Source organism: Giraffa tippelskirchi, chromosome 8 (assembly GCF_054371585.1).
Source record: "Giraffa tippelskirchi isolate mGirTip1 chromosome 8, T2T-mGirTip1v1.2.pri, whole genome shotgun sequence".
NCBI classification, from domain to species: domain Eukaryota; kingdom Metazoa; phylum Chordata; class Mammalia; order Artiodactyla; family Giraffidae; genus Giraffa; species Giraffa tippelskirchi.
Window position 1 is genome coordinate 29,708,738 of NC_137282.1, and position 14,577 is coordinate 29,723,314.

The 14,577-nt window shown below is 44.9% G+C and overlaps 1 protein-coding gene across 5 annotated transcripts; it reads right to left on the minus strand.

Annotated features, from left to right (window-relative positions):
• Positions 1 to 3,103: 3,103 nt before the first annotated feature.
• On the minus strand, positions 3,104 to 8,654 carry ING2 (inhibitor of growth family member 2). Of its 5 annotated transcripts, none has more exons than XM_081521954.1 (3): positions 6,897 to 7,224; positions 5,332 to 5,450; positions 3,104 to 3,922 (listed from the first exon to the last, which is right to left on the minus strand). In XM_081521954.1, exons 2-3 carry the CDS (start codon positions 5,393 to 5,395, stop codon positions 3,252 to 3,254), a joined length of 735 nt encoding a protein of 244 aa, XP_081378080.1. In that variant the 5' UTR covers positions 5,396 to 5,450; positions 6,897 to 7,224; the 3' UTR covers positions 3,104 to 3,251. The 5 variants fall into 5 exon arrangements, with proteins under 5 accessions (XP_081378080.1, XP_081378079.1, XP_081378078.1 ...); XM_081521953.1 differs by having other exon boundaries at positions 5,332 to 5,490; XM_081521952.1 differs by having other exon boundaries at positions 5,332 to 5,504.
• Positions 8,655 to 14,577: the final 5,923 nt, after the last annotated feature.

Below are 14,577 nucleotides of genomic sequence, written 5' to 3' on the forward strand. Positions count from 1 at the left end.
GAAGGCCCTCCCGCATTGCGCCAAATGCTCTAGTCAAACTGACATGCCTGTTCCATTTCTCCCTCCTCTAAAATTCTTTGCCTGCCTCACTTGCTTATTTCTGGTCTCAGCGCAACTGATCATTTCCTTAGAGACCGTCTTAACTACATAACTAGAACACTCACCTCCCTTTCTACTCATTTCCCATCTCCTTCCTGTCCTTGGCATCTAACACCAGTGTGTGGGTGCTCAAGTCACCAAGTCATGTCCGACTCTTTGGGACCCCACGGACTATAGCCTGCCAGGTTCACTTGTCCATGGGATCCCCCAGGCAAGAATCCTGGAGCAGGTTGCCATTTCCTTCTCCAGGGGATCCTCCGGACCCAGGGATCAAACTCACGTCTCCCCAATCAGCAGGTGGTTTCCTTTCCTCTGAGCCAGGGAAGCCCCCTTTAACCCCAGTACCTGGAACTATCTATAATCGCTCTCATATATATATGTATGTATGTATATATATATATATATATATATATATATATATATATATATATCACTTTGCCCCTAGAATGTCTGGTCCATGAACAGGAACTGTTTCTTCTTTTCTAACAATCACTACTGAGAAAACAAGAAGCACCCAAATACTGATTCTTCAGGTATTGTTGGTATAACTTTAGGGGTCTGGGGACAGAACTCCCAGCTATGTATCCACACTTATCTGTGCTTCAGGCACACAAACCTAGATGCAGAGAATCCACTAGCGGTTTTCAATCAGCTAAAAGTTTCATAGCATGGCAGAGGCTCTACTTTTCTGTACATTAGGGTCTTAAAAATTCGAACATTAAGACTCCACTTAAAAACAAATGAGTTAAATCACAACTGCTGAGGGTGGGACCCAAGCATCAGTATTTTGTGAAGCTCCTTAGGTGAATTCCAATGTGAGACAAGTTGGCGAACCATTGGTATATATTATGAGTTGGTAAGCATGGACTGAAATAGTATATGAAATCTGATACTTAAAAAAAGTAATGCCAGTCATAATGTTATACAAACTTAAGGCTTCTATTTCCTGTGTGGTACAGAAAAAACAGAAATTCATAAAAATAAGTGTTTCAAACATTTGGTCTGAAAGAGAACACATCTTTCAGGACTTTCCGTTGCTTTTCCTGTCAAGCTTAATCCAAATTTGGGGACTTCTATTTGTAGGTTCTTCTTTTCCCCCACATGCTGAGGCAAACTGATGCACAGAAGTATTGACCTCTATATGAGTCACACCTGCGAGTTTTGGGGGGCTTTGCACATACTGCTATTTTCAACGGTGTCAGGTAGGCAGCTCTATCCTGGTCACAAGGACATAATCACTAAGACAAAATGCTGTATCTCACGAGAGAAAAGGATTTCTCCACAATTCAACATTTCTTGCTCAACATAATCAACTGTAGTCATCAACCAAAACATCCTTAGGACAGAAGCTAATCAAATATTGTGTTTACCCGCCTCTAAGTTCACCTTTGAACTGTCCTCATACCTCAGAATGAAGGACAAAATTAGTGAAAAACAAGCCCTTTGATTATTTAAATCCCTGAGTGAGTGTTAGTTGCTCAATCGTGTCTGACTCTTTGCGACCCCATGGACTGTAGCCCACCAGGCTTCTCTGTGAATGGGATTTCTCCGGGATTTTCCAGGCAAGAATACTGGAGTGGGTTGCCATTTCCTCCTCCAGGGAATCTTCCCAACCCAGGGATCAAACCTGAGTCTCCCATATTGCTGGCAGATTCTTTACCTTCTGAGCCACTGGGGAAGCCCATCACTACAATAGAAAATACTCTAGATTTCAAAAGAACCACAGAGATACTTAAGTCAACTGCATACTACAGACGAGCACCCTGATGCCCAGATGAGCTGAAACATTTTGCCTAAAAGTCACACAGGAGAACTAGAAGAGAAAAAACTTTTTTCTTTTTTTCTTTTTTCCAAACAAGCAAACAGGATTTTTCACATGTTAATCAAAAAGAATCCAGATCATCAGATTAGAAAGAAATGAGGAATAAAAAGTATGTTACATATAGATTTAAGGACTAGCCAATCCACTGCCCCCACCCCTGAAAAAAACAAAAATTCTCCAACTATATGGATATGTGTCCATCAAGATGCTTACCCTTAAAATATTAGAATCTTGGAAAATTCAATTTACAAATACATTATTAATTGCATTGTTATAATGAAATTAGTTCATTAAACATGAAGACACCAAACAGCACCAATACCAGAAAGTTAAGAAAGTAAATACACTATTACTTAAAATAATATATAATTTCTGATTGGGACAGAAATGAACTACAGCCACTGGCAAAACTACTTAAACTACTGTTTGACATAAAGGCAATATTTAAAGACTAGTATATACCTTTTTCCCGCTGATAGGCCTGTGACCAGGCATCCCAGCCGTGGGTCAACATGAAAAATATTAACAAAGATGCTTTTTTAAAATTGCTCAAGCGCCTTGAACCATACTGCATAATCCAAATTTTGACAATATAAGCCCATGGCAGCGTTTTTGGTATTCTAACTGCTCCTACCTGCCTCAATTAAAACAAAACAACTCCTTTATGAAGTACTAGACTGAACGCAGCTGTGAAGCAGCAGCAAGGTATTTATAAATGGGCTACTGACAGTGTATCAAAACGCTACTATGGAAAATACAGCAGCAAATACTCTGATAAGAGCACATCATTCCACATGGAATCCCAAATTCTTATCTCTAGTTCCTTAAATTCTTGGAAGACTAGAGATCAACAAGTGTTATGTGTAAATGAGGCCAGGGAGAAAGCAGCTCTGAATGGTATAGTGTTCATATTTTAAATTATCCAAGATAATCTGAAGGCTTACAGAGAACTAACTGTATCCAAACTTTTTTAAGCACACAGAACTAAAATGCTAGCAAAACTTTGGTGTTTTCCCCCAAATTAGCACTGCAGTTTTAGTGAAGATGAAATAGGCATGGTGTGTGAAGTTTTTATCATGTTCAAACCACCCTTTTCTAGTCCCTGCTCCTTTCATCAGGCGATCTGAAGACTACCTGGTTTAAAATATTTGGTAATTCAGTGCAGAAAATTAAGGTCACAGACAAAGTACAACAACTTTTAATACACCATTAATACTAATGATTAAAAATTATTGCATAGTCTTATGCATTTACCCTAAAACATTTTCTGAAAGTAAATTCTGAAAGAATTATATAAAAGACAACCCTTTAAAATGTGGATGGCCTTTAACTACCTCGATCTTCTTTCCTTTTTTGTCTTTTCAGTACTTTTGTCCATCGTTTTCTCATTATCTCCCCTGCACTTTGGGCAATACCATTTCCCCTTTGGTTTATAGGTAAGTGAAACACACGAAAAGTGAAACCATTCGATTGGACACTGTTCATTGTCACATCCGATCATTTCCCCGTAAGACACTTGGTTACATAAACAGTATGTAGGTTCGTTGGGATCTATTGCAAACTCGACGGGGGAAGCTTCTCTTTCCTGCTTGGCCTTGGAGCGTTTCTTTTTCTTGGCGGACTTGGATTTCTTTTCTTTGGGGGGCTGATCGTCACAGTCCTCGATCCCGTTCGTCATGTGACACAGGTCGCGGCTTTCACTGGTCCGCTGCCGGCGGGGCCTTCTGGAAGATCGTTCTGGTTGGCTGGAATCCATCTTCGCTTTCTCCGCAGCTCGCTCACTTTCGGCCGGATCTTGAAAACACTGGGAGTGCAGCTCCATTTGCCTTGCCCGGTTTTCCACTAATTCGAGCATCTGTGTGACAATTTGAATTTTTTCATCTCCCAGTTCTTGACTATTGATTAACGCCCTCTGGAGATGCTGCTGGAGGCGTTTTCTCTGGTTTGAATCATCTTCTTTCTTATATTTTTCATAGACATCATCAATTTCCTTTAATGTTTCTAAAAAAAAGAAAAGAAAAAATCAGAAAAAAAAAAAAAGAAAATGCATGGTAGCACATATAACATTTTTCAAGTTAGTGATTTTCCCCAGAACTGGTACAGTAAGAAAGAACTAAAAAACAAAAGAACTGAACCATAAAACCACATTCCTGCATAGTATGAATACATTAAAAACATTTTATTTTCCTTACCAAGACCACACATTATCCAACATGAAAGGACATTTAGAAATAAGCTAATAAAAAGAATGAGCCCTCCCTAATACTCATTATTCTCCATTAGAAAGGACAATAGATGTGTGGCTAATTAAAAATCAAAAGTCTTTCACCAGGACTAGGCTAGATTACTGTCCAACTATGTTTACCGGATTTATGGTTCAACCCATGACTTCCTTCATGGCCCCAGCGAGACACTCTACCTTGACTTTCGTATCATCCCCTGGACATTCTTAAGCAAAGCAGACACAAATAACTTAGCTTTCCATGGTATTAGCTTGAATGGCTCTTTTATTTCATCACATGGGAGACTCTGAAAATCAGACTATTTCCAGAACAGGTTTAGGTTCAGGTTCTGGCATCAACTGACTAAGCTACTAACAAAATTATAGTTAAGTCAGCATTGGGTCACTGTGCTTTTGTAGATAACTCAGCAGTTGGTCCTTCGTTTCTTGATCTGCTGATTTCGGTACTATAGAGAATGTGGGACACACTTAAATTAACTAAAAATGGCTGAGTCATTAGAAGACATACAAAAATCTTAAAACATAGTTCCAGATGTCACCAAAATTTACATAAATGTCTTATTCAAATCTGTCCTCTTTCTTGTCCTTATGAGATACAATGCTATCTGAAAGAGTTCTTAGAAGAAGTGCAGAAGCAAAACTTAGAATTTATCCCACCACATGCCATACCACTGTTTAATCTTCTAATATCATTACTCTAACAACAAGAACAAAAATGTCAGATGAGTAAAATACATACACTGGGGGTGTCTGCAAGTAAGGTAACACAGAGCATGTATTCAACACACCTTATGAAATAGAACCTCCTTAGGAACTGTAGGTACTCACACAAAGAACAACTACTTACCCAACAATGTGCCCCCACACATCTGAAGGTACTCACACCCGCACAGCATACTTTTAAGTAATGTTCACATCTTGCCCATTTTCCCAGCTAGATATGTACATGGATTTCTTTAGAACTCAACTTTCTTCCAGGAAAAATAACTTATATATTTTCCCCTCAGACACACAAAATTTGAAGTTTAAAAAATAAAGGCAAGCCTTATCCAATAATCAGGAATTAGAAGCTAATTATAGCAACACAGATACTATATATGAGGTAAAAATTCACATTTTCAAGACACCTTAATTACACAGTGACAGAAGAAAGGTCACTAACACTTACTGAGTCCCTTCCATGCGACCTTCTCATGAATCACAATCCCATGAGGAAGCCACCACTTCTGCATGTGAAGACATGGAAGCTCAACAGGTAACCACCCTGGACTTTGAACTGCGCCAGACCTGTCAATTTGGCGTTGCCCTTTAAGCACATTCTACACAGCTGCATGGAAGGCACTGGATATTAAATACGAAATTTTAGCTCAAAGGTGTAAATAACCTTTGATTATGAAGGAAATTATGAACAAGAATACTGGAACAAAAATTGAGGTTCTCTAATAACAATACCCTATAATAAATTGGGCTTCCCTGATAGCTCAGATGGTAAAGATTTTGCCTGCAATGCAGGAGACCCGGGTTCGATCCCTGGGTCAGAAAAATGCCCTGGAGAAGGAAATGGCAACCCATTCCAGTATTCTTGCCTGGAAAATCCCATGGAGAGAGGAGCCTAACAGGCTATAGTCCTTGACATCGCAAAGGGTCAGACGTGACTGACTGACTAACACACACATAATAAATACTTCGTTCAATTATGCAACTGTTTTCTTCATTCCTCTATCTTTAAAAGTTTTTAAGTCTACTTTTAGGGTTCTTCAGTAATTTCTGAAAATGTATGAAATAGGTAGGAAAGAAATTTAACTGTCTATACAATTTATATCACTATTACTGTAAATATTAAATCAAAAAGCAGAAAATACTTAAGAACTAGCAAAGAAATTAAAGACATGAAAAACCAAAAACACAAGTATAGAAAGCTAGTAGAAAACTGAAAGTTGAGCTTAGTAAGCATGTGCATAGAGTAAAAACTAAATCACTGTTTTTGTATTACTTTTGAAACAAACTATAGTCTTAAGGGAGCTACAACTTTTTATAATCTCTCAGTCTTTCAAGGCCCAATACTGTTTCTCACGTTGTCAAATCTACTTCTGTCAATTCTAGATGGTCAAGACTGCATATTTCCTGTAACAAATTGTCCCTCGCCAATTCATATTAAAAGAAAGTATTTTAACTTCTGTGAACTCAAACATGTCTTTAAAGAAATGTAAAAGCGTGCAAGTTTGACAAACTTCAGAGTTATCATTTGAAAAACTAAAAACGTTCAACAAACAACTCTTAAGCACACACGTAATATTTTTAGGTTACAATTCGGGTATGTGCTCCATGTCTATAGAAAACACCTTTGGAGAGCATTAAAAAAAAACAAGATTGAAATACGACCATGTGCGCCTGAAGAAGCCAGGCTGTGAGGTCAAACATTCCCCACTTAATTGGACAAGTTACTTAAACTCCTTGTACATTTAAATTTGTCTGCAAAATGAATTTTTACTTCATTGAGCTGTGAAGATTAAATGGGATAATGTTCTGAACACAGTGCAGCAACTGACAACCAGTAAGTAATCTGTATTAATCACTTCCCCCACCCCAACAGAGACCAGTCCTGTCAATATTGATTCAAAAGGCAGAAGTAAACTATAGGTTAAAAAACAAGACACAGAGACAACTAAACATTCTATCAAGCTAGAAGGCCCCAAAATACCACCCCAGAAATGCGTTAAGACACTAAATTACAGGATTAGCGACGGGTCGAAAAACTGAGAATGGGTCCAAGAAGTTATCTTTTTAAAGTTCAGAGGACTGATTTCACATCAGGTCCAAGGTCTGTTTCTTGACTCGAGATTATTAGCAAACGGCTCCCCATTTAAGTTAACTCCTCCCCGTGCAGTTGCAGGCGAAAGGGTCACCAATGATCAATAACACGCTCTGTAAGAAAGGTGGGTTCCCTGTCCTAGCTGTCTGGGTCGGAGCACAAAGGGCGGCTTTGCCACAGCATTTAAACTCGGCGCAGGAGGGAACCGGGGGTTGAGGGACGCCAGGCGGTTGCCCAGTCAACCAGCTCACACCCTTCGGGGACCCGGAAGTGACGCAAGTCCCGGAACCTACGCGGTACTGGGATCGGCGACGGTCCCCGAGGCTGACTGTGTCTCTGTCGTGATTTGACTGGGAAAAGTCGAAAATTCACAGACAAACGTGTCCCGAATCCCAACGCTGACTCCGCCGAGGGCGAGCTAACGTCCTTCACGGCCACCTCCCAACCAGCCGGCGTCGCCCGCCCGAGCCTTCCTGCGACCAGCCATTTTCCGGACGAGCGGGAGCGCGCGTGCCCGCGCCCCGCCCACATCCTACGTCACCCCTGCAAGCCCCACCCCCATGCGGGGGGGGTCCTCCTCGCCCCACACACAGAGATACACACACACACCCCTCGGCTCCCCCGCGGGGACACCCCCTAGCCTTTCAACCATTCGGCTGTAGCAGCCGGGAAAGGCTGCGGCCCGGAACTTTCCCTGGGGCAGGAGACGGGGGAAGACTCGATTCCCGAGCCCGGAGCGCCGGAGCGCCGGGGGAGGGACCTCCCCGGAGGCCGCCTTCGCAGTCCGCCCTCGCCCCCTCCCCCCCAGCACGTTCCAGTGCATCTGCGCTCCGGGGGTGAGGGCCCGAGGCGGGCTGGGCTGAAGGAAGCCGGGCCCTGTGGGCCCGCGGGAGTCCGGCCGCGGCCGGCCGCTCACTCCCCTCGGCACCCCTCCCCGCCCGGCTGCACGCTGCCCAGGCCAGGGCACCGAGGGATCTGCGGCACCCGGCGGGCGAACCACCCGGAACAAATGAGCTTGCTGCTTAAAAATGGCTGATTTCGTCTCCACAGCGGCTGCAGCCGCTGGGTCTGCAGCGGGGGCTGACGAGCGGCCACCGCTCCCTTCCACCCTCGAGCCCCCCCCCCCGAGAAGTCCGCAGCGGGGGAAGGGGGAGGGCCGCGCACCCCACCTGCGGGGGCCCGCTGCCCCGGGTCCCACACGCCAGACCGCACACACTGCACTCGGGGAAAGCTGGAAAAGTGGCACTTTCCCCGGGGCCGGCTCCGAGCGACCGTGCCCGGCGGCCCCGAGTCGGGGGGGAGGACCCGCGGCCCCTACCTTGATATTTGTTGTCCAGTTCCCGCAGCACGGACACGTTCCTCTGCATGTCGTGGGGCAGCGACTCCACACACTCGAGGTAGTCCTGCACGTAGCAGGTGAGGAGCCGGCTCCGCTCGCCGGTCAGGAGCGCGGCCGACGAGTAGAGTTGCTGCTGCTGCTGCTGCTGCCCTAACATCCTGCCGCTGCTGCTGCCGCCGCCGCCGCCACCGCCGCCGCCGCCTCCGCATCCAGCAGCCACACATGCAACAGCCACGGCCGCCGCGGCTCCTCGGCTCGGCAGCCCGGCGCCGCGCGGACACCGGCCGCCGCTCCGGAGGGCACTGCCGAGTCCCCCGATCTCCGCTCTCTCCCCCCCCCCAAGAAGCCTTCACTCCCCGCCCCCGCCGTAACAAGCCCAGGGGCGGGGCGAGATCGCGGCTCCCTCCCTCCCCCCTCCCTCCCCAGGACTAGAGCAGCGGGGACCCCCCCACCCCCGACCTCCTCTAGCGGAGCTGGCGCCGGGGTTCCGGGCGTTGACACTTCCGGTTCCCCTGGGAGGCCCCAGATGCTACCAATGCCGCCCCGTAACTCGGATCCCCATGACAAGCCTCTCGGTGCCCGCTTTTTCCCCAATCACCCTCCCGCGCCTGCCGGAGAGTCTCTCTCGCTGGGCTGCCCCCGCCCCTCCGGCTGCGGCCGCCTCTGCGCCTGCGCAGGGCTCCCTCCGGAGGAGGCCCGGGGGCCCGCCCCTACCGCCCTACCGCAGGGTTCGCATTCTCCCGCCTTCCCTCTGCCACCCGGGCGATTGGTCTGTCAACTCTCGGCCGGGGCGGGGGGAGGGTGCGGAGGGCGGCCAAACGGCAGGCTGCGCCCCGCCTCCTCTTAAAGGGGCATCGGCCCGGCCCACTTCGCTCAGTGTCTGAATGGGACTGAAGCGCGGGTCGGCGACCGCCTTCCTTCCGTCCTTTCCTCTGGGAGGGGGAAGCTGGGTCCCGCTCCCTCGGCCCGGTGTTACCGACTTTCCAGCCTGCCCTCCGCCCCCATCAGGTGGGGCCTAGCGCGGCCCCTGGCGAGCCTCAGAAAGCGGCAGCGGGCGGCCGCTTCCCGCCGCGACCCTGAGGGAGGCCTGCCGGGCCGACGCGGCGGGCGCGGCTCTCGGGCATGCGCGGCGGCGGCGGTGTGCCCGCCGGGCCGGCGCCGCGCTCGGGCCCCGTCCTCCTCCCGCCACGGCCTTCAGGCTCCCTGCGCACCGGGGGCCGATCGCGGAGGTAGGCGGTGGCGCCCCCGCGGCCCCCTGATCTCTTTCTGCCTTAGGCCGCCCGCCTTTGGGAGTCTCCCTCTCGGCTTCGCCAGCGCCCGCCTTTCCGGGGGGTCTCCCGCCGCCTCAGAACCTGTGGGTTTGGTCCGCCCTCCAGCTTTTGAAGACTCGCATTTATTTTAGACAGACTCTGCCCTGTACCTGTTTGTCCAACAGGCAACGTTTAAAAAAAAACAAAAAAAAAAACTAGATGTTTTACCCCCGGAGATCAGAATCTTTAAACTTGAAACGTCGGCGGCGATGGCTTCCTGGCGTTGAGAAGGGCACGGTCAACTTAACGTCTTCGACCTAAAACAAAACCGCTGGGGGCCAGCTTGAAGGGGTGATGGAGACGCCAGGATAAACCTAATGAGAAGTCAGGCCCTCATCCTCGTCTTACGTGATCGGCTCTCACGGTTTCAATTTCTGTCTGGTGTTAAATGAAATGCCCAGCAGTGGAGTTGATACGAATTCCGTGTGGACTCGGTGTATATAACAGCGTGTATTTTTTCAAAGAAATGGGTATAAAGAGGACAAATACATGGGGAACTTTAACAATTGCCTGTGTAAACAAGCACTATTGTGAGTAGTACCTCTGCGTTAAAAAGAAAACCTGAATGGGCGATAAATTTGGATTTCTCCTTATATCCAGTTGGTTCGCAGTGGTAGGCCACCTGTCTGGTGACCTATTTAGAGCCCTTTTGAAACAGCTGTTAATAGTACATAACCACTGACATACAAAGAGAAATCTAGACCTTGATCTAGAGGATATTTTAAATTTCAAACGGAAAAAAAAGCACTCTTGGAAATTTGAGTCTTGGGAACAAGATAACATGGCTTAGGACTCAGAGACTGTCTTGTGTGTTTGTGCTGTGAGGCTTCAAGGTTTTGATCACTCGAATATTAAGTCAACCTAGGCAGTACAGTGTATTGTGTTGATATTTCCGAGAACTGCCTAGGGATTTTCTTCTCATTCTGGAAGTCTTTCAGATTAAGTGGCCGGGTCTTGTCAAAAAAGTCACCGCTAAGAATTGAATTTTAATCACCTTTTACTTAAACTCTGCTATTTTTGTGTACTCATATATTTAAATCAGCTAGTTTTTAATGAAGGCCCCAAATAATACAAGATGCCTTATAATTTACCGATTCAGATTTGACACAACATGTGCCTATGGGTTTTATTCAGCCTAAGAAGTGATTTGCAGGCAGGTATGACACATTGTTAGAAACAAGATGTGAGAGAAAGCAATGATTCATAATACTTAAAGCACTCCCTCCAGGAGCTATGAACAGGATGAGAGAAAGGAAGGATGAATATGGAGATGAAAACATTAGTTTCACCTTTCACAATCCTGTTGAACAGGCTGAAAGGAAGCAAAAAAATCTAAATAATGATTTTTCAGCTTGTGTTGCTCTAAACCTATAAAGAACACTCTGATATGGTAATATATGTGTGTATGTGAATTGTTAGAGATGTGCTTTGCTTGCTATACTTATTTATAAGATAATCAGCATTTCTACCATAGTTGTGAAAGCAGAGTGTGGGGGGAGATTAAAAAAAAAAAATCACTGTACTCCCCAAACTCAGCCCTTGACCTTGGTTATTTATCAATGTCCTTTTCTTCTCAGTAGTCACTTAACTGGAAATTTGGGGCCTTTTCCTGTACCCTGCTAAATGCAATATTTAAAAGTCCCTAATTCTCCGAAATACAGAAGTTAATTGGTGATATTTAATTGTATGAGTAAAGGAAAAAGGCATCTTCTTTGCTCTTCAGTATGAAAGTGAAAAAGTACAAAAGTAACCTTAAAAAATATGTTACTGACACCTTCAAATTAGTAGAACTGTCTGAGGTTAACATTAATTTATAAATCCATTACTGTAAGAGGTTCCTGGTAGGAAATTTTTAAGAGGTCCCTGGAAAAAAGTGAAAGTGAAAGTCTCTCAATTGTGTCCGACTCTGTGACCCCATGGATTCTACAGTCCATGGAATTCTCCAGGCCAGAATATTGGAATGGGTAGCCTTTCCCCTCTCCAGAGCATCTTCCCAACCCAGGGATCGAACCCAGGTCTCCTGCATTGCAGGTGGGTTCTTTACCAGCTGAGCCACAAGGGAAGCCCAAGAGGTCCCTGGAGGCCCTTATTTGTATTGTAAAGGGTTGGTAGGGTATGCCAGAGACCACTTCAAACTATGAAAGAGGGTTCCCAGGTGGTACAGTGGTAAAGAACCTACTTGCCAGTGCAGGGGACGTAAGAGACACGGGTTCAAATTCCTGGGTCAAGAAGATCCCCTAGAGAAGAAATGGCAACCCACTCCAGTATTCTTGCCTGGAAAATCCCGTGGACAGGGAGCCTGGTGGGCTACAATCCATGGAATCTCAAAAAGGTTGGACACCACTGAGCAACTAGCAACTGAACACACACATCTATCCTTAAAAAAAAAAAAAAAAACCTCTCTACAAACTGATGGAAAACTATAACTAGCAAACAGTGCTGAAGGTTTCCTAAAGATACTTCCTGAGAAAACTCAGCTACTGCTTGAGTCAGGCCAATTAAATTTGAAATCCTTTTCTTTTTTTCTACTTTTTAATATTTTTAAAAACTTTATTTTGGAAAATTTCAAGCACACACAAAAGTAGAGGTAATAGTACAATAAATCCAAATATACCATTCACCCAGCTCAAACATTTATCAATATATGGCCCATAATATTTCACTCCTTTATCCTTTGTGCATTATTATGGTTTTTCTCTGTAAATTCTTTAAATATGAACAGATAAGCTACAACATCATTATCGCATCCAAAAATTACCTATCATTTAATATCCAGACAATTGAAGTTTCCCTATTGTCTAATTGATGCCTTTTCACATTTGGTTTGTTTGACAGGTGTATTTGTCGCAGTTGTTCCACACTGCATTTGGTTAGTGAGCCCTTTTCTAAACCACTAAGAGGCAGTTAATTCCCTATTTAATTCAGTGAAGTGGATAGCAATGTTTTTCTATGGAAGATGTTTGGATTGTTGGAAAACATTATGTAAAGTATAGTGAAATTCAATGAAATCATTTTTAAACAAAATCCTCATTTGAAAGGTTACTAATTGATAGCCCACTGTGGAAATGTAATTATATCTATTGAAAATAAATCTTCTAAAAATCTAGGCATTTGTTTTAGAGTATCATTTGTCCTAGAAGTCCAAATGAAGCATTTTAAATTATACTGAAAAAAACCTAAAACTTTTAATCAGTTCATCAGTACAATAGGCAACAATAACCGCAAATACATCTCCACTGAGCTCAATTTTAAAGCATTTTTGATTGCTTTATTATGTAAGTAGTATACCTTAATTGTTCGGCTTCCCAGGTGGCTCAGTGGTAAAGAATCCACCTGCCAATGCAGGAGATACAGGAGATGGAGTTTCAATCCTTGAGTCAGGAAGAACCCCTGGAGAAGGAAATGGCAACCCTGCTCCAGTATGCTTACCTGGAGAATCCCATGGAACCTGGCGGGCTACAGTCCATGGGGTCGCAAAGAGCAGACACGAAAGAGCACAAGAGCACACCTTAATTGTAGGAAAACAGAGCAAAAAAGAAGACATATAAAATCAATAAAAACTGGAAATAAGTCTTCTTGGTATCTAAGTAGACCCCCAAGATGATTCCATTTTAGTTTCTTGCTTCAAGGAAACACTTTGTCTAGGACTAAAGGATGAAGTTAAGAAAATACCAGATTCTCAGGATGAAATATTGCTAATGTTAGTATTGTTATCCTGTACGTTTAATTTATGAGGTAGATAGCACAGAATGGTGAACACAATCAATCCTACTATGGGTTATAGTGCTGTGCAGCAATTAGAATGACCACTAACAGCAAGTTCTGTTCAGTTCAGTCGCTCAGTCGTGTCCGACTCTTTGCGACCCCATGAATTGCAGCACACCAGGTCTCTCTGTCCATCACCAACTCCCGGAGTCTACCCAAACCCATGTCCATCGAGTCGGTGATGCCATCCAACCATCTCATCCTCTGTCGTCCCCTTCTCCTCCCGCCCACAATCCTACCCAGCATTAGGGTCTTTTCCAATGAGTCAACCCTTCGCATGAGGTGCCCAAAGTATTGGAGTTTCAGCTTCAACATCAGACCTTCCAATGAACACCCAGGATTGATCTCTTCTAGGATGGATTGATTGGATCTCCTTGCAGTCCAAGGGACTCAAGAGTCTTCTCCAACACCACAGTTCAAAAGCATCACTCTTCGGCGCTCAGCTTTCTTCACCGTCCAACTCTCACATCCATACATGACCACTGGAAAAACCATAGCCTTGACTAGATGGACTTTTGTTGGCAAAGTAATGTCTCTGCTTTTAAATATGCTATCTAGGTTGGCCATAACCTTCCTTCCAAGGAGTAAGCGTCTTTTAATTTCATGGCTGCAGTCACCATCAGCAGTGATTCTGGAGCCCCAAAAAATAAAGTCTGACACTGTTTCCACTGTTTCCCCATCTATTTCCCATGAAGTGATGGGACCAGATGCCATGATCTTAGTTTTCTGAACGTTGAGCTTTAAGCCAACTTTTTCACTCTCCTCTTTCACCTTCATCAAGAGGCTCTTTAGTTCTTCTTCACTCTCTGCCATAAGGGTGGTGTCATCTGCATATCTGAGGTTATTGATATTTCTCCTGGCAATCTTGACTCCAGCTTGTGCTTCTTCCAGCCCAGCGTTTCTCATGATGTACTCTGCATATAAGTTAAATAAGCAGGGTGACAATATACAGCCTTGACGTACTCCTTTTCCTATTTGGAACCAGTCTGTTGTTCCATGTCCAGTTCTAACTGTTGCTTCCTGACCTGCATACAGGTTTCTCAAGAGACAGGTCAGATGGTCTGGTATTCCCATCTCTTTCAGAATTTTCCACAGTTTATTGTGATCCACACAGTCAAAGGCTTTGGCATAGTCAATAAAGCAGAAATAGATGTTTTTCTGGAACTCTCTTGCTTTTTCCATGATCCA